Source organism: Dunckerocampus dactyliophorus, chromosome 20 (assembly GCF_027744805.1).
Source record: "Dunckerocampus dactyliophorus isolate RoL2022-P2 chromosome 20, RoL_Ddac_1.1, whole genome shotgun sequence".
Taxonomy (NCBI): Eukaryota; Metazoa; Chordata; class Actinopteri; order Syngnathiformes; family Syngnathidae; genus Dunckerocampus; species Dunckerocampus dactyliophorus.
Genome location: NC_072838.1, coordinates 15,076,375 through 15,104,274, shown reverse-complemented (window position 1 = coordinate 15,104,274; position 27,900 = coordinate 15,076,375). Strand labels below are relative to the sequence as shown.

The 27,900-nt window shown below is 38.8% G+C and overlaps 1 protein-coding gene across 1 annotated transcript; it reads right to left on the bottom strand.

Moving 5' to 3' along the window:
* Positions 1-226: 226 nt before the first annotated feature.
* On the bottom strand, positions 227-27,900 carry kcnk9 (potassium channel, subfamily K, member 9). The gene is made up of 3 exons (XM_054764770.1): positions 27,591-27,900; positions 26,856-27,508; positions 227-5,595 (listed from the first exon to the last, which is right to left on the bottom strand). The coding sequence occupies exons 1-3, from the start codon at positions 27,614-27,616 to the stop codon at positions 4,754-4,756; spliced, it is 1,521 nt and encodes a 506-aa protein (XP_054620745.1). The 5' UTR covers positions 27,617-27,900; the 3' UTR covers positions 227-4,753.

Sequence of the window (27,900 nt, the reverse complement as noted above, 5' to 3'; positions counted from 1 at the left end):
AAAGTTGCTTTTTGCTGCAGGGATGCTGCTTGTGCACATCACAGGCAGTAGATTTTGCGTTTTAATTTTAGCTCCATTACTCCCACATCAGCCTCATTTATTGAATTTGGAGGCCCGACTGTCGGCGAGTTTCCGCGCGACGGATGAGCTCGTGGCAAACAAGCGGTCGCGCTTCCTACAAACATGGATAATGCATGAAAATCTTCTTCTACAGCCTTAGAAACAAACGAAATATTGGCAGCGTGTGCGTGCACCTGCTTATTGCAGAGCTCCATCGTGTTGTCGTCGACTTGGCTCGGCTTACGATGCAAAATTACAGCTTTGGCCAACACGAGAAGGCCCGACCAGCCCCTCAGCATGTGCTCTTATTGTGTCGCCCTTTGCGTTGCCTGACGTTTGTGCGGCTGGCAGTGTAATTACTGCAGCGAGGGGCCGGATAAAACGCTACAGCTGCACTGCATGGGAAAACATTCGGGCGACACATTCGCTGGTTTGGGCCTGAAAAGAGTCAGAAAGGCTTGAACAAATTAGAGGAAGACAGAAGGCTTTGAGAAGCTCAGCTTTTGTGTCTGTTTTATTAATAAAGTGTGCTATGGCTTCACCCGGCTGTGCAAACCCAGTGAGTCACCCACACCAAATCATGCACACACCCTTTCCAAAAGTCAAAGCAAAGGTGCAAAGGGAAACCGGAAATGTCTTTACCCTCAGCTTTGTCGCCCCCTTGTGTTCAAAGACGGAATGGATGGTACATCGTTTGTTCAATCGCAAACAAAAGTTGCGTTGAAATGTGGCATTGCTAACAGATGAAAGAACACAACAAAGGAGTATTAGAGTCAAACTGCTAAGAAAAACGCCAACATTGGGAATAAAAAGGTATAAAATGTTTGTTGTTATGAGAAAGAAGTCCAAATGGGACAAAGGTGCTGCCCACCCTGGTGAATGAAGGTGAATGAATGTTTAGTGGTGGTGGAAGAGGCCGTAGGCGCTAATTGGCAGCCACATCTCTGTCAGACTACCCCGGGGCACATGTGGTTACGCATGTAGAATACCAAAGCTAGTGTGTGACTCAGGAGGGAATGAATAATGGGTTCACTTCATTGTGAAGCGCTTACAAGAAAAAAGTCCAAATGTTACGAGAAAGAAGTTGGAAAGACTCGAGAAAAAAGCCCAAAGTTACCGATGTGAAGCTGGAACTGATTAGGAGAAAAAGTCATGATTTTACGAGGATAAAGTTGGTTTATTACAAGAATAAAGTTAAACGTTAGAAGAAAGAAATTATAACGATATGAACCCGGAACTTTACGAGAAAAAAAAAAATTACTTTGGAAGAAAAAGTAGTTATTATTCCCTTTTTTTAAAAAAAAAAAAAATTTAAAAAAAAAAAAGTAATATAATGCAAAAAATAAATTGTAATGTTACAAAAATGAAGTCGCAAGTTTATGAGAAAAAACTTGAACGTTGCAAATATGGAGTCGTAACTTTTACGAGAAAGTGGGGATACCTCACGAGGATATCTGGTCCTCGTAAAATCACGCTTCATCACGAGAAAGAAGTTGCACGGCGACAAGAGTAACGTCAAAATGTTATGGGAAATAAGTGGCGCCGTTAGACTTGACTTGTCTTGACGATGAAGTCCGTCTGATCTTCGCGAGAAAAAAGCCCAATGTTGCCAATATGAGGTCACAGCTTTTTACGAGAAAAAGTCACAATTTTACGAGAATATCGGTTTGTCACGAGAAAGAAGTTGCGCTGCTACAGAAATCTGAAAAGTCGAATGTTACGAGAAAACTTGTAATGACGACGTCTGAACTTAACGAGAAAAAAACTTTGCAGCTTAGGAGAAAATGTCGTATTATTACAATTTTGTCAAAAGAAGTTGTAATTTCACAAGCAAAAGATCATAACGTAACGGAAAAAAGATGTAATGCTCCAAAGATGACATCGGAACTTTACGAGAAAAAAAGTCGTAACCTTTGACAAGACAGTGCCATGATTTTCGGAGGGTAAAGTTGTTTTATGACGAGAAACAAGTTGCACCGTTAGAAGAAGGAAGTCAAACTGTTAGGAGAAAGAACTTGGAATGACACGATGATAGGAGTCGGAACTTCATGAGGACAAAACTTTAGAAGAAAAAGGTGTCATGTTCCAGGACAAACATGGCAGTTGTAAGGTTAGCAAGATGAAGTCGGAACGTTAGGAGAAAAAAGTCCAACGTTGTACAAATGAAGTCTGAACTCTTACGGGAAAAAGTCAAAAAGTTGCACTGTTGGGCGAATGAACTGGAAATGTTCCGAACTTTTACCAGGAAAAAAGTGTTCATGTTACCAGGTTGGAATGTCAAGAGAATGAAGTTGGGTGTTATGTATTTCTTTACTGGGAGGAGACTTCTCATGATTTGACGAGAGTAAATAAGGAATACCTGACAACTTTGTTCTGCTAAACCCCATCACACCATCACTACGTTGTTTCTTTCCAGCGTGGCCCTACTACTCCTTTGTTGTACCCGACATATCCTTTGTTGGTATGAAGTCGTCGTCGTCGTCCTCCATGCAACAGAAAAAATAAAAAGCGGCATGTGAGTAAGCGTGGGGTGATGAAGAGGTCATACACTGTGTTCCTTTTTTGAGTTTGTGGTACAAACTATACACGAAACGAGTGTAAATGAACGTGTTGAAATGTGCCACTTCCGTTTTCTTCAAGGCACGTTTGCAGATGTGTACAACATCACGGTAAGCCTTTATATTCCATAGCTTGATACAAACATGTAAGCCAGTGTATGTTCCCATAATGAAACATCGCTTGAACAGGCTTATCTCACACACCGTGTGTGTGTGTGTGTGTGTGTGTCTACATCAGATTTGAGCATTTTGTCTGTCAAAATAGAGCGCTAGTGCTCGTCTTCCCTGTGAGGACACGAGGCAAGATGCACACGAGGCTCAATGGGAGTTTTCCACAAAGAAATGTGGGTTTTGGATTGGGTAGATCTCAATAAAAGGGTGGAGAAAGGAGCTGTCAGCCTTGTGCAACTTATAAAAGGCTCTACTCGGTTCACACAATACACTTTATGTAATAAATATACACTTGAAATGCTTTCACCATGCTTTCTGTGTGAGAGAAAAGGCAGATCGGGCTTTAAAACAGGCCGGAATGGTCTCAGATATCTACAAAGGAGACTTGGCCTGGCGAGATGATGCACCTCAGTAGTCTTTCTTGGAAAACCGTATAAGGATCATGGATATGTACATCGTGTCCATTTAGGGAGCAAAGCCAAACAAAGAAGAAGGAGAAGGCGATTGGTTCAAACCTGAGAGCAAACATTATTGGCAAGTTTGACCAGGTGGGACGTTAAGATGCACTCGAGTAAAGCTCATCTCTTCAAGACATTAAAGAAACGTAAATTCCAGCAAAATACAGTCTTCTTTAACAACAACTGAAAGGATCATGCTGATGTTTACTGCCTATAAAGTTCTGCATCGTTTCATTCCTTTCCATCAGCATCATCTCTGGTGGCTTTATTCCCATTTATACTCACCTACTCTTGTTGCAATGTCATACTTTGGTTCTCCACTAGGCTGCTGCAAGACATTATTCATTATATTTTATATATTTTTACAAAGTATTCCTTTTTTTTTTCTTTAGAGCCTTTATTATTTACACATTTTTTCTGGCCATGTTTCATCCACAGGCTCGCTTTCAGGGGTTATATAACTACCGTAGTTACGTGGGGGGGCGGTTTATTAATCAATACTATCATTATTATCATACAGGTGGATCATTTCATGTATTATTTTCTTCCCTTATATACCAGCACATTCATTTAGCTCCTCCAAAGAGGTTATTTTAGTTATTTATTCACATTCACATGCCATCTTCAGGGGGTAATATCAATACTTTAATGTATTATTATTAAATAATAAAAATAATACATATATACACTGTATTAAATATAGTATTATTTTAGTTTTATTATTTAAAATATTATACATGGAAATACTTTTTCAATATTTTCGTTTGCTTGGCGATATACGAGGTAAATAAAAAGAGGGCGGCATAAGCTGCGTTAAGATAAAAATAAATTAAAATACAGCAGGTATAAAATTAGGGCGGCCATTTTTATGTTGCTTCTCAAAAAAAATGGACATAATGGGGGCCTTTGGAAAATATAAAAAGGAAATAAGGGTTGTGTAAATCTACAGTTTTCGTACATGAGGGTATATTTAACTGGTAAGGTGAATGTTGCTGGGCTGAAGTAGCAAGAGGACTTCACATGACAATATCTCCTTGATAGAAGTGATGGATTCTTTAGCAAAGGTGTTAGCTTCCCTGCAGGATCACCCCAGATTGACGTGTTGGGTGTCTCACGTGGGGACGAGATGCGGTGTTTAAACGCTCCACAGGAGGAGAACACGAGGAACAGCAGCATGATCCTTCCAAACAGGAGACAAAAAGAAAGCACATGCTAATATGTTTTGGCCTGATGATGATGATGATGATGATGATGATGGCTTGTAGAAAAAAATCATCCTGTGCGACGCTTCTTCAAGTTATGAAAAATAGCATTTCCCCAAGTGTGGAGCAAAGTTCATTGATGGGTTTGCGTATCTGCTAATCCCTTGGAAAAATAGACATCCATGCTTCATGCTTGCATCCCAATGGAGTGTTTGTTCTCCATGAAAACCAAAACAAATCAAAACAAAAAAAAGGAAAGTGCTGGAATGAGATTTGGCAAGGAGCAGCATTGGTTCCTGATGGTCTAGATGGACTTCCTCCTCCTCATCAGCTGGTGCTTCTCCGTGAAGCTGTGGAGGCCCGGCGACACCGAGCTGATGGGCGAGGGGAAGAAGCTGTTCTTCAACGTGCTGGGCGAGATCTCCTCGATCTTGTAGGAGATGGAGTGAAAGTACTGACCGGGGCTGAGTGAGTTCCGGTGGGAGAAGGCGCATCCCAAGTCGTGCGAGTGGTAGTGCATGCAGGAGCACACCGAGTGCAGGTCGGTCATCTCCTCGCCGTGGGGCTCGTGCCGTCGTCGCCCTCGCTGTAGGGACTCGTCCTGGATGTGGATGATCATGCTGTTCCGGTTCCCGGCAAGGGAGGCTCGCTCCTCGGCGTCCCGCCGCTCGTCCTCGCTGTTCATGGTCAAGAAGCGGAGCACCACCAAGTTGAGGAAGGCTCCGATGACCGTGAGGCCCACCAGGATGTACATGAAGCTGAAGGCCACGTAGAGGGGCTTCTTCTGCAGGGCCCTGTTCTTCTGGAGGGCCACAAAGTCCCCAAAGCCGATGGTTGTTAGCGTAATGAAGCAGTAATAGTACGACTGGAAGAAGCTCCAGTCCTCGTAGTGCGAGAAGGCGGCGGCGCCGATGCACAGCGTCCCGATGCAGGAGAAGAAGCCCACGGTCACCATGTTCTCCATGGAGACGTCGGTGATGCTCATGCCGCAGCACTTCTTGATGCGCTTCAGGAGGTACTTGACAAATGTGTTCATGCGCTCGCCCAGGCTTTGGAACATCACCAGCGTCAGGGGGATGCCCAGGACGGCGTAAAACATGCAGAAGGCCTTGCCTGCGTCCGTTCCTGGCGCCGCGTGCCCGTAGCCTAAAAGCAAGAGAAGAACTTTAGCAAAAAGCCCGCTTTTGTTTACAGCCAAGTCTGCCAAGAAGGAATAGACTGAGTTGGCACGCGTCATTAATGGCAGTGGGAGGGGGAGGGCTTATCCAATTAGTTTGAAGGAGGGAGCCAGTGACGCTTTTAGCTAATTAAACTTTAGCTGCTGACTCACACACACATACTGTAAATGTACTCCATATGGGGGGTCCTCATGTTTTCACATTCCTACAGGACTGTTATGGCGCCCCCTGTGGGTTGTGCTCAAGATGCTTTGGAAGACCTGCTGTTGGAAAATGTAAAAAATATATATAAATAAATTCCATCATGATAAACGGAAAAAAACAGCTGGAATTTTAGGAGAATAAACTTGTGATATTATGAGGAAAAAATAATGTCATTTTAGTCGCACGGAGATGAAATAAAGAAAAAATATTGTTATTTTTTAAGAGTCATAGTATCATGAGGAAAAAAAAAAACAATATAAAGTTGGAATTTGGGGAAAATTCGGTTGAAGAAAAAGTTAGAATATTATGGGAATAAAGTCAAAACAAGAGAATGAAGTTATAATATTAGGAAAAGAAGATTTCCAAAGATTATCACAAAGCTGAGATGCAGTGTTTTTCTTGAAATAGCTTCTCAGCATAAAGCAACGTGCACTAAAAACAACGTCTCCGTTTGGAAGCAGAACAAATGCTGAAGTGATGCAAATATCAAAAACGACACCTGTTGTGTACGTGTTGTTTTAGAAAATATCAAAGTGGCCCTTGCATCCTTTCATGTTTCAGTATGTGGCCCTCGCCTGGCTCACGCAAACACCAACATGCTGTATTGTGAGTAATACTGTACAGTATTCCAAACAGCACATGCACGGCTGCACTACTGAAATACTTTGCTGCAGAAATGTACAGTAGTATAGAAATATACAGTAGTATAGATATATATACAGTAGTATAGAAATACACAGTGGTATAGAAATATATACAGGAGTATAGATATATATACAGTAGTATAGAAATATACAGTAGTATAGATATATATACAGTAGTATAGAAATACACAGTGGTATAGAAATATACAGTGGTATAGAAATATATACAGTAGTATAGATATACAGTATATACAGTAGTATAGAAATATACAGTAGTATAGATATATACAGTAGTATAGATATATATACAGTAGTATAGAAATATACAGTAGTATAGATATATATACAGTAGTCTAGAAATACAGTGGTATAGAAATATATACAGTAGTATAGATATATATACAGTAGTATAGAAATATACCGTAGTATAGAAATATACAGTAGTATAGAAACATATAGTAATATAGATATATACAGTAGTATAGAAATATACCGTAGTATAGAAACATACCGTAGTAATATAGATATATACAGTAGTATAGAAATATACAGTAGTATAGAAACATACAGTAGTAATATAGATATATACAGTAGTATAGAAACATACAGTAGTAATATAGATATATACCGTAGTATAGAAATATACTGTAGTATAGAAATATACAGTAGTATAGAAACATATAGTAATATAGATATATACAGTAGTATAGAAATATACCGTAGTATAGAAACATACCGTAGTAATATAGATATATACAGTAGTATAGAAATATACAGTAGTATAGAAACATACCGTAGTATAGAAACATACAGTAGTAATATAGATATATACCGTAGTATAGAAATATACCGTAGTATAGAAATATACAGTAGTATAGAAACATACAGTAGTAATATAGATATATACAGTAGTATAGAAATATACCATAGTATAGAAATATACAGTAGTATAGAAACATACAGTAGTAATATAGATATATACCGTAGTATAGAAATATACAGTAGTATAGAAACATACAGTAGTAATATAGATATATACAGTAGTATAGAAATATACCGTAGTATAGAAATATACAGTAGTATAGAAACATACAGTAGTAATATAGATATATACAGTAGTATAGAAATATACCGTAGTATAGAAACATACAGTAGTAATATAGATATATACAGTAGTATAGAAATATACAGTAGTATAGAAACATACAGTAGTAATATAGATATATACCGTAGTATAGAAATATACAGTAGTATAGAAATATACAGTAGTATAGAAACATACAGTAGTAATATAGATATATACAGTAGTATAGAAACATACAGTAGTAATATAGATATATACAGTAGTATAGAAATATACCGTAGTATAGAAACATACAGTAGTAATATAGATATATGCAGTAGTATAGAAATATACAGTAGTATAGAAACATACAGTAGTAATATAGATATATACCGTAGTATAGAAATATACAGTAGTATAGAAACATACAGTAGTAATATAGATATATACAGTAGTATAGAAACATACAGTAGTAATATAGAAATATACCGTAGTATAGAAATATACCGTAGTATAGAAATATACAGTAGTATAGAAACATATAGTAATATAGATATATACAGTAGTATAGAAATATACCGTAGTATAGAAACATACCGTAGTAATATAGATATATACAGTAGTATAGAAATATACAGTAGTATAGAAACATACCGTAGTATAGAAACATACAGTAGTAATATAGATATATACCGTAGTATAGAAATATACCGTAGTATAGAAATATACAGTAGTATAGAAACATACAGTAGTAATATAGATATATACAGTAGTATAGAAATATACCATAGTATAGAAATATACAGTAGTATAGAAACATACAGTAGTAATATAGATATATACAGTAGTATAGAAATATACCATAGTATAGAAATATACAGTAGTATAGAAACATACAGTAGTAATATAGATATATACCGTAGTATAGAAATATACAGTAGTATAGAAACATACAGTAGTAATATAGATATATACCGTAGTATAGAAATATACCGTAGTATAGAAATATACAGTAGTATAGAAACATACAGTAGTAATATAGATATATACAGTAGTATAGAAATATACCGTAGTATAGAAACATACAGTAGTAATATAGATATATACAGTAGTATAGAAATATACCGTAGTATAGAAACATACAGTAGTAATATAGATATATACAGTAGTATAGAAATATACAGTAGTATAGGAACATACAGTAGTAATATAGATATATACAGTAGTATAGAAACATACAGTAGTAATATAGATATTTACCGTAGTATAGAAAAATACCGTAGTATAGATATATATCGTAGTATAGAAACATACAGTAGTAATATAGATATATACCGTAGTATAGAAATATACCGTAGTATAGATATATACAGTAGTATAGAAACATACAGTAGTAAAATAGATATATACCGTAGTATAGAAACATACAGTAGTAATATAGATATATACAGTAGTATAGAAACATACAGTAGTAATATAGATATATACAGTAGTATAGATATATACCGTAGTATAGAAACATACAGTAGTAATATAGATATATACAGTAGTATAGAAACATACAGTAGTAATATAGATATTTACCGTAGTATAGAAATATACCGTAGTATACAGTAGTATAGAAACATACAGTAGTAATATAGATATTTACCGTAGTATAGAAATATACCGTAGTATAGATATATACCGTAGTATAGAAACATACAGTAGTAATATAGATATATACCGTAGTATAGAAACATACAGTAGTAATATAGAAATATACAGTAGTATAGAAACATACAGTAGTAATATAGAAATATACCGTAGTATAGAAATATACCGTAGTATAGATATATACAGTAGTATAGAAACATACAGTAGTAATATAGATATATACAGTAGTATAGAAACATACAGTAGTAATATAGATATATACCTTAGTATAGAAATATACCGTAGTATAGAAATATACCGTAGTATAGAAACATACAGTAGTAATATAGATATATACAGTAGTATAGAAATATACAGTAGTAATATAGATATATACAGTAGTATAGAAATATACCGTAGTATAGAAACATACAGTAGTAATATAGATATATACAGTAGTATAGAAACATACAGTAGTAATATAGATATATACCGTAGTATAGAAACATACAGTAAATATAGATATATACAGTAGTATAGAAATATACAGTAGTAATATAGATATATACAGTAGTATAGAAATATACCGTAGTATAGATATATACAGTAGTATAGAAACATACAGTAGTAATATAGATATATACCGTAGTATAGAAACATACAGTAGTAATATAGATATATACAGTAGTATAGAAATATACCGTAGTATAGAAACATACAGTAGTAATATAGATATATACAGTAGTATAGAAACATACAGTAGTAATATAGATATATACAGTAGTATAGAAATATACAGTAGTAATATAGATATATACAGTAGTATAGAAATATACAGTAGTAATATAGATATATACCGTAGTATAGAAACATACAGTAGTAATATAGATATATACAGTAGTATAGAAATATACCGTAGTATAGAAACATACAGTAGTAATATAGATATATACAGTAGTATAGAAACATACAGTAGTAATATAGATATATACAGTAGTAATATAGATATATACAGTAGTAATATAGATATATACAGTAGTATAGAAACATACAGTAGTAATATAGATATATACCGTAGTATAGAAACATACAGTAGTAATATAGATATATACAGTAGTATAGAAATATACCGTAGTATAGAAACATACAGTAGTAATATAGATATATACAGTAGTATAGAAACATACAGTAGTAATATAGATATATACCGTAGTATAGAAACATACAGTAGTAATATAGATATATACAGTAGTATAGAAATATACAGTAGTAATATAGATATATACAGTAGTATAGAAACATACAGTAGTAATATAGATATATACCGTAGTATAGAAATATACCGTAGTATAGAAAAGCAGCAGCCAACTAACTCCCCCGTCCATCACTTGGCATTTGCTTCACTTCAGCAGTTTTTGCTTCCAAAAAAGAAGTAAATCTTGAGCTCCACCCCGACCATTTATCCACAAATATCAATTATTTATTGTTTTTTATTTGATTAATTATTAAGTAGTGTACCTATTCAAAATTCCAAACATGCTCCTGGTGGTTTTCTTGTATTATTGATATGGTTATTTCCTTAATAAATGTATGTCTATTTTTGACATATACTGTATACGTGTGTGTATCTCAGTGTGGCACTGTGTGATGATCTGTTTGTTGTCTTGTAATGACTCAATTATGTGTTGCTGTTGTCTTGGGAACACTCGTATTTGCCCTGCTGCTTTTGTGCTATTTGTGTGCACAGGTGAAGCTTCTGCGTGTGTGTGTGCGTGTGCGTGTGCGTGTAGCACGCCGCGTTGTTTTGAGAAAAGGCACACAAGCATGACATCATCTCAGCTCGCACACACGCATTACATCATCAGACATGGTCTTTCAGCAATGCCGTGATGTCATTTCTAATTTGGGGGGAATCACAAAGTGAAACAGAAAGTGCTACTAATAATATATCATATTTAAAAAGTAATGATTTGAATGTCCAGGGTATTAAGCAACAGCCTTTGGAAGATTCATTGACGAACAGATACTTTGCAATGTGATTCATTTAAAAAAGAAAGCCTTTATGGCTGCTCCCCCTTGTGGCCATCTCTATAAATTGTAACCCCTTTTCCATCAACTTTTATTAGCGGGACTTTATTGCTTGGGTGAAATCGTTCGAGGTCATCCGTGTGGTTTGCGTTTCCAGCAAACTTCAAAGCTTTTCTGGGAATGTTTTTTTTTACCTGGGTAAATTCTGTGGTTTTTCAGAATCGCTCCCAGGTAAATGAGAAAAGTTTCTGCGGAGGAAACTGCATCTACCAGCCAGCAAATTAACATTGTGCACTTTCTCATCTTACTCGTGTTTCCCATACATTCATTAAATTGTAGCAGACCGCCACATATAGAAATTGCTCTGTGAATGTAGCTCCGTAGAGTAGATGCCACCGGAGCTCTGCTTCTTTAACACCTCATATGCACCTGCTCTGCCAGAGAATAAGACGACGTAGCAGAAGGGACCAACATTGCCACTTAGTATTCACGCCCCTCAAGAGTCTAGCGACAGATCCAGCAACTTTTTCTGATCTGTCTGGATAGATCTCTCACATTTAAGCAATTCATAGAAAATATAAATAATAACAATGAGACAAGTGATGTTCTTCCAAGTATTGACATTTTCAAAAATGTTGATCAGGTACTTAAGACAAGACAGCGCCCCCTATTGACCTCTCATCCACAGTAGTAAGCAGAGCTCCTGCCACACATGCACAACTACTGCATGACTCAGCGTTTGTTTGGCTGCTTTTTCACTTCACTAACACTTATTTGGAGCGTCTGCCCACTCCCACACTGCTCTAGTGTGTGTGCGTGTGTGCGTGTGTGCATCGGCCAGCTATACGGTCACATTGGACTTTGAGTCATTGATGCTCAAATTGAACTGACACAGCACGGGAAGGGCAAATCCCATTATGATGTCGCTCTATTATAATGTCATACATTTTTCAGTTATCTCATCATGAGAATGGCAACGGGCCTAATGAATAAATCAAGTGGGAAAGTGAGATTTCATAGCTGTTACAAGACAAATGATAATACGTGTCCACCTCTTTAAGAAGCTGACATTTTTGGGAGCTATACACTTCCTGCTTATGTTACACAATTAATACTGGCCACAACGGCAAGTGTGGCAGGCACAGCACAAGGAAGGTAGCGCAGGAATAGTCACGACCTTGCATGGTATACTGCTTGCTGATTGCTTGGTGGTCGGAATTGGTTTTCACCCAAAAACGCGACAGAATGTGCAGACAAACTGGTGTGCACATGTGTTAACATGCCAAGGCAAGAGCTATTGTTTTGATTAGCCTTTGTTGATTGCCTTGTTAGTTACACAAAAACAACACAAATGGATTTTCACAGGCAGGAATACAAAATAGTTTATATTAAGTTTTATATTTTATTTCACATTTTTAAGCAAGAATATGTCATCCTTCACAAACCCGGAAGTAGTGTGCTGATTACTGAACATATGAACAAACTGTGCTGCTAAGAATTGAAAAATTTGTATAGATTTTAAATCAAATTTGAAACAAGATGACACTGGAATAGTCACAACAGTGCATGGTATGCTTGCAGTAAGGAACGTGAAAATGGGGACTGATTGTCAGGGGATGGATGTTGACCCAAAGCGTGCGAACAAAGACAAGGAAAGTGTAAGGAGATGGAAGTATTAAGAAGGAACAATCACAACAGTGCATGATATGCTGCTTGCTGCTGAGAATTAGGACAGATTGCGAGAATGGCACTCCCTGTCCCCGATTAGTGTTTTATGTCATCTTCCATGAACCAGGAAGTAGGAAGTAACTATATAACATAATCATGGACAAACCGCACTCTGGTTGAATCTCCAAATGAACAATTTGGAGGATGAGCCTGTGTGCGAATAAGAGGGTTTTGTAATTCATTCATCGGGTGTTTTTTGGTGCTTTCCTGATCCACCAGGGAGTATTGCACAAACACGTAGGGGTGCCTCAATCAGACTAAAGCAGATGCTGAGTTATGTCGCCGAAAATCAAATGTGAGAGAACCAATAAATCATTCAATCCCAAACGCTCTCACTCCTGAATAATCGAGATCCCAAAGTGAAATTACGGTTATAGCCCATGAGGACACGCTGCTCCAAGAGAGCCAAACAGCGAGACTTCACTGCTCATTAAGAGGTCCAAAAGCGTTGTTCTTCTCCCAGCAAACGAGATTACAACCAACTGCATATGTTTGCTTCCGTACAATACGGTTATAGACCAATAAAGTCCACACAAAGCAGCCTAAAGTGGGCCACGTTTATGCATCCCACTGGGCAAGGCAGGGCTGCTTTATTGGCTTGAGAGTCCGTGTGTTGCTATTAGAGAGCATCTCTTTCAAAAAGCATCACACACAGGTGTAAAAACTGCCACAAAAACAACGCCGGATCACTATGTACACTTGGCTTTAATGGCTGTGCTCTTGATTTTATGGAGATAATGGGACTCGGGGGGGTGGGTCATAGTGGCGTGACATTAGATGTCACGTGTGGAAGTGGGGACACAAAAGTTTACACCGGAATAGTGCATGGTATGCTGTTTTGCTATCGTGTCAAGTGTTGACAGTGGCGATAAAGGCCAAGAAAGCATAACAAGATGAAAGGTCTCTTACGGTGATGCAGTCGTCCCTCGCAATATCGCGGTTCGATTGTCGCGGTTTTTCAGACATGAATAAATGATCGCTGTTTCGTGGTAAACTTTGGTCTGTTATTAGTCAAAACATACTGAAATACAAGTGGTGTGTAGTACTCTGGTCGCTAAGCGGCAGTAATGATACAATAGACTCAGGTATTACCTTATATTACATTACCTGAACACTGCATGACATCATGAAGTCAACATGATAGAGTGAAAAAAGTTCTCCTCCCAGTCTGTGTGGAAGTGGTAAGTTTTTGGATACTTACGTGTAGAAGAAATAAATTTGACTACTATTATTATTATTTCATGTCTAAAGGGCTCTAATAATGTTAAAACAATGTATTTAGAAAGTCAAACGGGTTTTCTATTTTCTAACTAAAGAAATATTCCATTTACAGTATTAACATTGTATCCTATATGTCGGAAATTCATTTAACACAGTCAGGTCTGGAACCAATTAAACAAGAGACGACTGTATGTTGGAATAGTCATGACAGTGCATGGTATGCTACATCCTGATAGGAATTACAAATTTGGAAAGATTGTCAGGCTTGGATTTGACCCAAAAAACTGCCAAAATCTGCACGCAAATGATAAAAGGTTGTGCTACACGTGTGCTATGCTTGAAAGGCAGCGACAAAGGTGATAAAAATTGCAGTGCATGGTATGCTGCTGCTGATTAGAAAGACAGAACTGACCGCTGGAAATGTTTTGACCCAAAATATGCAAAAACGTGCAGACAAATAGAGGCGCTATACTGTTGTCACGTGTGAAAGACGACTAAAAAGACGACGGCAAGAAGCCTCATAGTCATGGTGCATGATATGATAAACTGGATACTTTGGCCCCAGAATGTGAAAAAAGATGACGATACGTAGCTTCACTATGCTGGTATCGCGTGAGGAAGGCCTTGTCAAAGACAACAAAAGGGGAAGCAGATGAAAGGCGCTTTGCAGTATCAAGCAGAAATACGTCACAACAGTGCATGGAATGCTGCATATGCTGCTAAGAATTAGAACATCTGTGGACAAATAAAAGCATATTCATTGATTCCGACCACAAATGTGCCAACATAGTCAAGGATGGACTCGTCACAGCAGTGCATGGTATGCAGTTTGCTACTAGGAATGACTCATTTTGATAGATTGGTGTGAGTGAGTGATTTTGACTCCACTAAAATCTACAGAGACAGAAGTCCAATGATGGCAGTCCGTTCTACACAAGTAGTGACTAGCGTAGTGCGGTGTATCATCACATTAACATATACCACAATTAGGTCTCCATTTGTTTCCCCCCCTATTGCTGGTTACTCACTTTGCATCATCATGCATTATTTATAACACTGTCAAGGCTGCTCCTCATTAGTGCCAACACCCGCTCTGCATTAGTATTAACTCTACAAGTGTAGAGCGCTTGCTTAAACCAGCGCCTTTTGATCCGCAGGTTAATGTGACTCCAACCTTCTCAGGTAGCCCAAAGGTATTAATTGCTTTGGGTTTTGGCATTTTAATGAAGGTCAAGCGGGGCAGAGAGGCAAGATGATGTCGGGGTAGTTGTGGAAGAGAAGGGGGTGGACGCTACGGTTACCTGGCAGCCCATCAATGTCATGGGATTTACGCAGAATTGTTTTTTTTTTTTAAAAGGTGGTTGATTCATGACGGTTGGTAATCAGCTGCTTCGTGGTTTCGTTAATTACCGAATGGACAATTTTATATAATGGCTAAAAAAAAAACTAATAAAACAAATAAAAAATTGTAAAAACTAACTGTATTATTAAAAATGCTAGGAGATAAAATAATAAACATAAAACATGAAACTATGACAGTACTATTTGTAACTATGACAGTACTATTACTAAGGGCAGTGGTTCTGAATTATTTTCTGTCATGCCCCCGCTGCGGCGCACAAATGTTTTCGGGCTTCCCCGATTTGAAATACTATTGACAAACTGATTATATCTATTTATTGATCTGTGCTGTACAGACTGAGGGCCGCACGGTGTCCTAGTGATTAGCATGTTGGCCACACAGTCAGGAGATGGGGAAGATATGGTTTTGAACCTCCGTTGGCCATCTCTGTGTGGCGTTTGCATGTTCTCCCCGTGTGTGGGGGGGGGGTTTTCTCCAGGTACTCCAAAAACATGCATGTTAGGTTAATTGGCGACTTGAAATTGTCCACCAGTATGAATGTGAGTGAATGGTTGTTTGTCTGTATGTGCCCTGCGATTGGCTGGCGACCAGTCCAGGGTGTATCCAGCATACAAGCGTATTCAAGAGTCAAATTGCATGCTGAGAACGACAAATTCATATTTGTTGGCAGGTCTGCACTAATATTCAAACCCCCACACTCCCATCGCTCCCCACCCCCTCACCCTTCTAAAACCCTCTGCTTTTTAAATTGGTAGCCTATGTGTGCAGTTGAAAATTAGACACATGACTTTGTAATACGTATGCGCTAATGTCACAATATATAACATGCGCATCAGCGCAGGTCTTCATGTGTCAGACTTTCAGAAGCAAAACACACAACAGGACATGCTAATTCAGCACAGTGTTGTTGTGTGCGTCTCATCACATTCCGCCAGCACGCAGGCTGAATTCAGATATACATATTTCCTGTTGTCCAATGTCGGGCCACATGCACCCGCAGTTATTGTCTAAGTAAATGGGAATGAATTCAGGACACACATTATGAACATGTGTCCATCTTTGCTTTTTTGTTTTTTAACAAGGTAGTCAAAAAGCATGTAGAGGAAGGGAAAATAAAGGAAATACACATCATAGAACATAATCAATGATGTATTTTACATGCAATTTGATGAATTAAGGCTTACAGTCTTATTCCAAAAGACTCCTCCCAAGCAGCAGGGAAGATTCAGCAGGGATAAAAAAAAGAGAAAAGCGGCTATAAACACAAGTAGGCAACAGATGCCTGTGGTGGAAGATACGGACGACGTGCAGGCAACACAAGGCGAGCGATGCCAAGATGCGAGCAGGAGCTGTCAAGAAGATGTAGTCATCCTCGCAGGCATCCCCGTGTGATGGCGACAGCTTGTCACCTTCTGGAAAGTGACTCAGTGTCTCAACAGAAGACTGCTGGGGACCACCCTGACCGAAAAAGGTCAGAGGTTGTGACTCCAGCTTTATACTCCGGCCTTTTCAAGTTAAACTCAGCCTAATAACGTGCAATGATAGCACAAGAGTGTACCGACACACCTTCATCAGCGGTGTGGGAACAGTTTGGGGAAGGCTCACCAGTGCACACAGCAAGATACATAAAGACACAGTCACAACAGTGCATGGTATGCTGCTAGATGTAAGAATTGCCGATTTTTTTACCCAAAATCTGCAGACAAGTTTGTCCTGGAATGATAATGATGGCCAGGTGTCCTAACGCTAACAGCCCATACAGTGTTTCTGTTCAGATGCTATCACTGCCTGTCACATGCAGAGGTGAGCGGGGCCTTTTGAGGATTAATTATCATTTTAAAACTACTAATAAACAATGAGTCACCATGAGCAACTTATCAACTCATTATAGCGCTGTTCAACAATGTTGTTTTTCTCCCTAGCAACACTGCCAGAGATAAAACACCATGGAGGAGGGAGAGGAAGATGGGGGGGTATGTACGAATGACTCATGCAAACTTCAAGGCTAACTATAATTCCATATTCCCCAATTTGACACGATGTCACATTGTTGCATTTTAAACGCAAGCAAGCAGAAGTCTTTGAAATGTTTGCTGACGTCAGCTTGAGAAGATGTGACGGCAAATAATGATATGTTCATTCAAATTCATTGGTCCCTACTTGGTCCAGGGCCCTTCCCGCCACAAAACGTGATTGCAAATCAAGTCAGGTTACTTACTTCTCGGGAAAATCGATGAAACATTTTGCAGCTAGCAACAAAGAGGCCAAAAATATGAGAAAAAAAAACAAGGAAGACAAACACAACAGTGCTTGACACAAAAAGTCCCCAAATTTGTAGCCAAAGTCCGATGCTTCATGCGGTAATTTACAAGATGGCAACAAAAAAACCTAAAAATGTAGTTTCGCCAGAATGTCAGTGCATGGTATGCTGCTTGCCAACAAAAAAATATCTCATGAAATTTGGAGATAATGTGTTGGAGATAATACCAAAAAAGTCAATACTAAACTTTTTGGGGGGTGGATGTATCAAAAATAAAAATCGGGACCATTATGTGATACAACCCAAAAAGCTTTTTATGTACTTTTCACTTTCACAGTGCAAGTACAGTAAAAGTCAAAGCACAATTCATTAATTATGTAGTTTTTTATCCAAACAATGACTTTTATTTAAATATCCAAATATTGCACCAAGGTTTTAGATGTTTTATGTCTTCTTTTATATCTTTTATATCCAATTATTGCATGGGATAGTTACCAAAATTGTAGCCGTTTTATGTCTTTTTGTGTGTTTTCTTAATGCCCAAATATGATACGAGACAGTTGCCAAGGTTTTAGATGTTTTATGTCTTTTTATTTGTTTTATATCCAATAATTGTATGGGATAGCTACCAAGATTTTGGCTGTTTTATGTAGTTTTGTGTATTTTAAATCTAAATATAATTATTAACTACATAATTATAATAAAAAGTGACAGCTATCAAGGTTTTAGCAGTTTTGGGGGCTTTCTATGTGTTTTATATCCAAATGTAGTGGCAAAACTAAAATTGTGTCTTCATCTGAAAGTGGGATTTTGTGGAAGAAAAAGTATACATCACATCAAAGGAAGTTACTGAACAAGGCTTCTGTTCTTGATATTCCACCTGTCTCATCCACTCGTGGGTCCACTTCACAGCCAAACAAATGAGCTCGTTTATGACATTTAGCCGACAGGAAGAGACAGACTATTTGGACAGATGCTCATCCAGATCTCAAGCTTTTATGCAACAACATAAAGAGACAAGAGGGAGGCCAAGGGTGGTAAATAATTAAAAAGTTATTAATTGGTGCTCTGCAGGGATGCTGGAGAGATGTTTGCCTCACAAATAACAACAAGTTATTTGAATGTTATGTGAGTAGAATTACATACTCTTTCCTGTCCCGTGTTGTCACCTTTGCTGGTGTTTGGGTCCACCTAATCAAGCCGGCTGGCCTGCGTCAGGAAATGCAGCCAAGTGAGCGCTGCTAAGCAACAGGCAATTGGCTGTTCTCACTCTAAAATCACTTGCTCAGAGAAAGTGACACAACTTGGCCTGTTGTGCCCTGCTGCCTCTTTGCACTCTCAGTCTGAACGCCTCGATCGCAACGTCAGCTCACGAGCTTTTCTTTCAAACAAGATGGCGTCAACATCGTGTTTGCTACATAAGCAGAGTGGGGCAATCGGAAAATGACTGCAAGAACAGCTGAAAAGGCTGTGATGTGCACGCCAGGCGCTGTTACTTTTACAAAGACGGACACGGCGCTGCGTATCCGTGCGTGAAATGGTGCAGCAGCATTTCATTCTGCAGCATTAATGATGTCACGTACCAAAGACTTGTTTTAACAAATGAGATTACGAGCTTTTAAAAAAAAGTCTGCAAAAATGTTAATCGTATTGTCTTATAAAGAACTTGGTAGCTTTTTCAGATGATCTGTAACATTATAAGAAAAAAATTGTAACAAGCCTTATATCATAAAAAATGTTTTTTTTTATCTCATACAAATTTATTCTTGTAAAAGAACATTTTTTTCTGAGAAGTTTGTGACTTTATTCTTCTGTTTTCTTCACAAATGTACAACTTTATGCTGTGAAATTACAAGCAGGTTTTTCTCGGATAATTGAGATTTTAGATTTTACTATTGCAACTTTATTTACACCAAATTAGCATTTTTTTGTGTTTTGTTGAATAAATTATTTTCTCCTAAATATTTCAATATTTTTAACAATTTTCTATTAAAAATTTACTTTAAATAATGTTTTTTGTGATATTACTACTCATTTTATTTCATAATTTGACTGTTTTTGTTAAGGGTGTCTTTAAATACTCTGGTTTAGTTTATTCTTGTAAAATGACATTTATTTTGCTGATTATATGATGCCTTTATCCTTGTCAAATTATGTTTCTTTGAAAAATAAAAAGGACACCTTTATTCATGTAAAATTACAAATATACGATGGAGCATTAGGGCCACATTGGAGAATAAAGTCATAAATTTACAAGAAAAAACTTTTGTCGGAAATTTACAACTTTCTCCTAAATTTTTTGTCGTTTCTTGTAAATTTATGACTTATCAAAATTTGTGATTTATCAAAAGTTGGAATATTATGAGAATAAATTTGTAAATTTACAAGCAACAAATTCATAAATTTACGAGAAAAAAAAGTCATAATATTCGGTGTCATCGTGTCAGAGGGAAAGTAGAGCACAGCTCCTCAGGAAAAGGAAGGAAACTTTCCTTTTGCTTCAGGCAAGCTTTTATTTATAAGGTGGCAGCAAAACGGAGCAGTTGAGCACTTCTGCCGTCCTTATAACACCCCCCCCCCCCCACACACACACATGCCCTAGGCCAAAGGTCACATAAGTTCCCCCTTTTCATAGCTGTCTCAGGCAATGCCTGTAACATAAAAGTTATGAGTTTTTTCGCGTAAATTTACGACTTTATTCTCGAGTTTTTTTCTAACATTCGTAACATTGCCTGAGATAGCAATGAAAAGAGAGGACTTATGTGACTTTTGGCCTTGGGAAAGGGTAATAGTACGACTTTTTTTCTCGTAAATTTACGACTTTATTCTCGAAAGCTCCAATTTTTTTTTCCAATGTGGCCCTAATACTCTGTGGTACAAATAGTTTAGTTTATTCTTGTGAAATCTTTTGCTGATTATGCAACAACTTTATTCATGTAACATTAGGTGTTTTCTTGTTAATACATATATATATATATATATATATATATATATATATACACACATTATTTGTCCTGCAGTGTGGCTCTTCCTATTAGTGCATCAATAATCACAGAAACAAAACACGCACACACACACACTAGCAGCACACATCTAGCAGGTTTACAACCTGTGTGGGTCAACACTTGTGCCAGCGTCTTCTGTATTTGTTTTCCACCCTGCAGGGGTGCCGCATTTAGTATTAGACACACTACTCGTGTTTCAAAAAATAAATAAATACAATAAGAAAAATGCAAGCGGACCACACACTGTTCACGAGCCGCCAACGCCGATTTCATGCTGCTGTTGTGTGGCAAATAACTCATAGAGGGGACCACGCATACACACACACACACACACACACACACACACACACACTCCCACGGAATCAAGTGCTTGTGATAAGACTGTGTGGGAGCGCATTACACATTGCACAGCTTCACAGGGAAGATAATTGTCAGGGTCCGGCTGGAGAGAATTAGCAGCAGATGGTCAGGAGGGAGTCACGTGGGTCGGAGCAAGATTTCCTAACCGTATTGATATGTTTAAATACCATTTGGACTGCTATGACGAGCCCTGACGTTATGATGATCGGCTGCATGGCCAACACGGCGGCAATAGAACAATAGAGTTGAGCCAGTCTGCATGTAAAACTTGTTTTTCCAGTTTTTTGTTTGTGCGAGCTGCGTTTTCATTCTCAGTGTACGTGCACGCTTGCTGCCTGGAGGAAAGTGATGTCTATCTAGCCAGAAAATTAAGTTAGGAACTACAGGGCCACCTCTGCGGGTGATACTTCTGCTCACTCGTGGACGCTTATTGTGCAGATTAGTGCTCAAAGTTTGCAAATTGGTATTAGTTTCATGCTTGTTTGGCTTTAGCTGGGGTGTGATTAGTTTAGTTTATCTGGAGAAGGCACTTTGTGGTCATCTCAGCAGCAGTTAACTGGATGCTAAAGTTAGCGACTAACACGCTACCAAACGGCAACATTCAGTATCCGCGCACACGTCTAATAATATCCACTACAGCAGTTGTTTTTAAGATAAACAAAAATAACAACATCAACCAGAAGATTCCTCCCTGCTAGCTTAGCTGCTAATGTGATACTAGTAAGACAATAAAGGCTAACATCAAACTAACCTAAGTATGCCAAAAGTTGTTTGTAAATGTATTCCAATGTATATAACATTAAAGAAAACATACACTAAGCATGGTCTTCATCAAAAATAAAATAAACAACAGTTGTTTACCTCATTTCCTCTAGGTGGTGGTAATGTGGATTAAAATGGCTGCCAAAGAACTGGAGATGAAGAGGAAAAGATGGCCCTAAAACTAAAATTTTCACAAAAACAAAAAGCTTGGGGGCATTTTTAACTTCAATGAGGTTTCATTTATAATTAATGCTCAAAACAAAACCAACAGCAAACTAAAATAAAGTAAAAAAAAAAACAAAAAGTTGTTTACCTCCTTTCCTCTAGGTGGTGGTAATGTAGATTAAAAAATGGCTGCCAAAGAACTGGAGATGAAGAGGAAAAGATGGCCCGAAAACTAAAATTTTCACAAAAACAAAAAACTTGGGGGCATTTTTAACTTCAATGAGGTTTCATTTATAATTAATGCTCAAAATAAAACCAACAGCAAACTAAAATAAAGTAAAAAAAACAAACAAACAGTTGTTTACCTCCTTTCCTCTAGGTGGTGGTAATGTGGATTACAAAATGGCTGCCAAAGAACTGGAGATGAAGAGGAAAAGATGGCCCTAAAGCTAAAATTTTCACAAAAACAAAACATTTGGGAGCATTTTTTTATCTTCAACGAGGTTTCATTTATAATTAATGCTCAAAACAAAACCAACAGCAAACTAAAATAAAGTAAAAAAAAACAAACAATAAAACAGTTGTTTACTTCCTTTCCTCTAGGTGGTGGTAACAAAATGGCTGTCAAACAATGGCAGAAGAAGTGATGGCCACCCTTGTCTGTGAGGAGAACATACCTAATATTTTCACAAAAAAGTTTAGGGGAATTTTTAAACTTCAGTGAGTGCATTTCATTTATAATTAATGCACAAAACAAAAACAACAGTACCCCAAATTGCTGTGACAGCAGGATGCCTGCTAGGCTGGCTCGTCCTAAATGAGCTAATTGCTCTCTGGGGTGGTGTTCAAGCATGTCCGACATCACATCTGGACACTGTGGACAACAATCTGTATCGACAAACAACACTATTTCACTTGATGAATGTCTTTTTAAAGCAGACTTTTCAAGTCATCATCGATGTGTGCTCCAAGACTGCTCCTCCTAAGACAGTTGTTCACGTAGCGTGACGGCCGCCGCTTATTGAAAAATGTTTTGTTGCCGCACTTTGCTGCCAGTAGATTATTTTCACTTTGCCGAGGCCGCCCGCTGAGAGCTTGATAGAGGCCGTCTGCACAGATCGATGGGAATGTTTTCCTGCGGTGCCGATGATCTCTGCGGGATTCGGAAGCTCCGGAGCCGACGGGTCTGGACCCCACCAGGCCCCCTTGGAGCGCAATAGTTTGTCTCTCTTCTAGCTGAAACACGCAGCACCTTGTCAAGTCACTGGTTTACCATAAGGATGCTGATGGTTATTAATAGGGTACACTTTGGAGAGCACTCATAAAGCATTAATAAGACAAATAAAGACTTTTATTGTGGAATATTAGGGCCACACGGACAAGAAAAAAAATGTAATTCTACAAGAAAAATGTGTTTATTCTGCCAGAATTTCTCTGTTATTATGGTTTTCGTCAACAAAATAAAATCTGAAAATATTATGACTTTGTTCTTGTAATTATTTTCCAATTTTACTCTCCCAAAAATCAAAAAATACTATGACTTTCCTCTTATTGTATTACAAGATTTCTCATAAATTTCAGATTTTTTTCTGCAAATTAGACCAATACATTCTCATGAAAGCGTTTTCTCGTATAACACTGTTTAATTGGGTACAATGTCTCTGATATTACAATTTTACTCTAAAAAAACGCCTGAAAATATTAGGACCTTTTGGTTTTTTTGTCATAAAATTCTCCTTTTTTCCCCTGCAAGTATTACGCATCTATTCTCATAAAATATTGTTTTAGTCACACGTTTATTCTGGTACAATTTCTCTGATAATATTGCAATATATGACTTTATTCTAGTCATATTACTATTATTCATATTTTTCTTTAAATTCATATATTTATTCCCCGTGATATTTCCACCTTTTTCAAGTTTAATTGGGTACATTTATGATTTTTATCTGGTCATATTACAGGTTTTCTCTAAAATAAAATGCAGTTTTTTCTGAACATTATTTTTTTAATTCTCATAAAATTATATTAGTTTTCTCATAAAATACATTTTTCTGCCAGTGTTTGAGTTTATTCTGGTAAAATTAGGATTTATCTGATAATATAAAATAATAGTAATAACAATAATAACATACAATTGGAATGATAATGCTACAATTTGATTAAGCCGTATTATTTGAACAGAAAGTTTATTATCGTGGTTAAAAAACCGAAGGAAAAATGTGCCGTTTGTGTTGAAATCGACATGTTTAAATACAGATTTTTATGGTTATTTAGACTGGAAAATGTCACTAACTTCCAGAAGGAAGCGCATGGTGCATATCTGCGGTACATATACACTGCTGTTGATGTTTCCAGACTTTTAGCTAGAGATGACTTTGGCCGCTTTAAGCCGTCTTTAGTCTCCTGGCAACGTGAGCGCGTCGCCAGTCAGCGTAGCGGCGAGGTGGAGCAGGGACTTTGGGGGCAGCTGTCGTAGCTTACAGTGTCACATTCTGTGCAATTACTCTCAGGGGAAAAAAAACAACACAAAGAGAGTCAAGCTGCAGGTCAGTATTGGGATGGGGGTAGGGGGCGTGGCTTTTAGCATCATTATCATCGACAGCTCGTCCTGTGGAGCTGTGATGATAACGAGGAAGCGGGATGCGGCCTAAACGTGAGGACTGCACTACTTTAGATGTCGTCTTATCGTTAAAGTGTAAGGCGGCACCTCCACTTGACGATTACAAGGCCTTTTTAATCTGCAGGTATGAGATTAATGCTGTCATCGCCGCAACTGGTGCTACTGATCACAGATTGGCCACCGGCACTCATTAAAATAATTCATTTTTAATTAGTGTTTAAGCCCAGAAAATGATTATTGTACAAAAGAGTACTGGTTTCTATTTTTAAACATTTTCAAAATGTTTAATCATAATTATTACATAAATGGTAGTTCATTTGTCACTTATCATTTTATTGTCCCTGCCAAGTTTTTATATGGTTTTATATGCGTGTACCTCACACAAGCTAATTGCTCTAGTGGGATGAAGAAAGTTGTCTGAATCTGATTGGCTGGGAGAAATCACATGGTTCTACTGCGTTATAGTGAGGCGTCCATTGTGACTTACCATAAATACTCTAATTATAGCCGCAGTGTTTATTTACATAAACCGCAAAGACGATGGGGCGTTAATTGGGAGCAGGCGATAAGCAGGTGAAACTTGAAAACTCATCATGCATAACAACTTTTGAAACTTTAATAAACAAATAATAATTTGAAGTGCGTGAGAAACTGGAAAGTGACCACACGGTCATGCATGAACAGGTGTAGTGCACAACACTGCAGCAACAGAACCAATGTTGTAATAGCGGTAGGGAGCAAACTGCTCAGCCAGCATTATTATTGCTGATGAGTTCATTGTAAAGAACAGTACGGCCACCTTTTCGAGCGCATGCAGAGGTAGATAAAGCTGCTGGATGCTGACACCTCAAATGAAGTGACTAAATAGCTAAAGCTACAAGTTTTTACACAGCCAGTGCTAATTAGAGACCAGGCACCCGCTGACTACAGGAGACTCAATGATATGGAGAATAGCAAATACGACTCCTTGCGCTAACGATTCCTGGCTCTCCACTCCAATAAAAAGGGAACTACAGGCTGTCAACGGCCACTGGGCTGCACTTTGGACACCTTTGCCTTAAACTGTAAGGTGCACCCCGTGTTTATTTAAATCTGCAGTCGGGATGTGGCCTTACATCCACTTTATGATGTGTAGGAAACATGAAGCCAGGATGCGGAAGCGCCTGTAGACTCATACATACATCACATCTTAACAGGGGGGCACCGTGTGGCTCAGGTTTGAGCATAAAAACAAGCGCACCCTTGGGAGTGCGCTGTAAAAACTTGAACAATGCTTTACGTAAAGTAGATATAAAACGTTTCCACACATGCTGCATTAAATGCGAGCGCTTGACGAGCACATGAATATTACAGCGGCTCTGGCCGCCGTAGCCTGGAAACGACGGCGCACGGACCATCGCCGGGCCTGTGCGGCGGCCCCCCTCCTCTCTTAAGTGTTGCCTAGCAAAGTGGAGGACAGGCCTGTGTGGTGCATTAGCCGCTCAAGTCCTCATCTTGAATAACAGCATGTGACTCCCTATAATGGAGTGACCTCTCCATAAAGGGCGGGGTAGAGTGTTTGGGGTGTATAAGCAACAAGTTCGGACCAATGAGGCTATGCATGCAGGAGCTTGGAATAAATCTTCATGATGCAAATGCATGGCGGCTACTCGTGTCAAATGGACCTACAGTCTGTTTCCTTTAAGGGGGGAACGGTGGGATCATGGTTTCTTCCATAAAAGGGAGGAGGATCACCAGCCACAACATTGGGCACACTTGCACTAATAACATCCTCTACAAAGATCATCATATTGTTTCTAATATTCTGTCCCCTGTGTGCTAACCAACATATTAGTAACACCTCTCAGTGTGGTGCCGCCCAAGCTTTGGGTCGGATCTGCATGAAGCATTAGTGCACGAGGAGAAAAGGCCAGCAGGTCACAGCAGTGACGTCACAGCCTCACGCAACAAGCCACACAACTTGCAAACAATAATATGGTGCACAAGTTGGACTAAATGTACCGAAAGTGTGTATATGATGTTATATAATGTCACCTGAGTGGAATGATGAAGTACTTGCAGCAATCAAGGCGCACTTAGGAGCAGGGAGTGAGCTGCAACATGTTGCGTAAAAACTTCCAAAAAGACACTTGACGAAAAAGGCTGGGAAGTACACGCTGCCACTTACCGATGGTGGTGATGACCGTGATGGCAAAGTAAAAGGAGCCGGCGAATTTCCACTGCACCCCGGCTCTGTGCGGCTCAGCCTCCATGATGATGGTCTCCAGCTTGCGGTAGTCGTCCTCGCTGATGTTGTACTTCCCCTGGAGGCGCCTCTCCTCGGCTTCCAGCTGCTCCTTCTCCCGCATCTCAAAGTCGGACTCCAGAGCGTCAAAGACGGCGGCCCCCACCAGCAGGTAGGTGAACGTGCAAATGATCAGGGATAAGGTCCGCACGTTTTGCCGCTTCATGGCCACCAGGAGCCGGCGAGTGAGGGGCTCATGTCCCCTCGTGTTCCTCCCCGGGATGGTGCGACGAGCGCGGTGAGGGAAGCCGAGTGAACCGCGCCTGGAGGCGGATGCGCAGAGGGGTGCGCTCCGGTGACGGTGGCCGAGGTGGGCGCCGGGGCTGGGGCAGCGGTACGCGGAGAAGCCCAGATCCTGCTCCTGGTTCGCGGAGAGACACAAAAGACTGCTGGAGCGCCTGGACCAGGAGCCCTGCAGCCGTGAGACCCTGCGCAAGACCCGTCCGAACCAAGTCCTCCCAGTGCGCAGTGCCATCAACAAGCTGCTGTCAGTACCGCCTGCTGGGTTCTGCTGCCCCAAAGTGATCCAACATGGCCTAAACGGACAACACACATCATCTATACATCCTTTAAATCACTTGCAGAGCATCCTTCTTCTTCTTAAGTTTCAGCACCAACCTGTTCGCTGCAACATCCTCCGGCATGCACTCTCTTTTTCTCTTTCTAAGCACACATTCCCCACGCAGGAAAAAAAAATCAATGTGGTATCCTAAAAAAAAAGAAAAAAGAATGTGCTGAGTGGCCAAGAAGACGAATGGGGCTGCAAAGTTGGCCCACTGTGAAGTCACGTTAGAGGAAACAATTCAAAAATGATTTGAAAATTATTCCACGCACGCCAAATGACATCCATCTCACCACAGGAGCTGTGAAGAAGCAGCAAAAAAGACTTCCAGTGTCCACTCTCACGCACCTCCCTCCACCAACTCAA

Excerpts from the sequence above, each read along its gene's own strand:
- kcnk9 (XM_054764770.1), bottom strand. The coding sequence starts at position 27,616 with ATGCCGGAGGATGTTGCAGCGAACAG. Across the intron at positions 27,509-27,590 it reads GAGGATGTTGCAGCGAACAG|GCCATGTTGGATCACTTTGG; the intron begins GTTGGTGCTGAA and ends TTGTCCGTTTAG. Across the intron at positions 5,596-26,855 it reads CACGGTCATCACCACCATCG|GCTACGGGCACGCGGCGCCA; the intron begins GTAAGTGGCAGC and ends TCTTGCTTTTAG.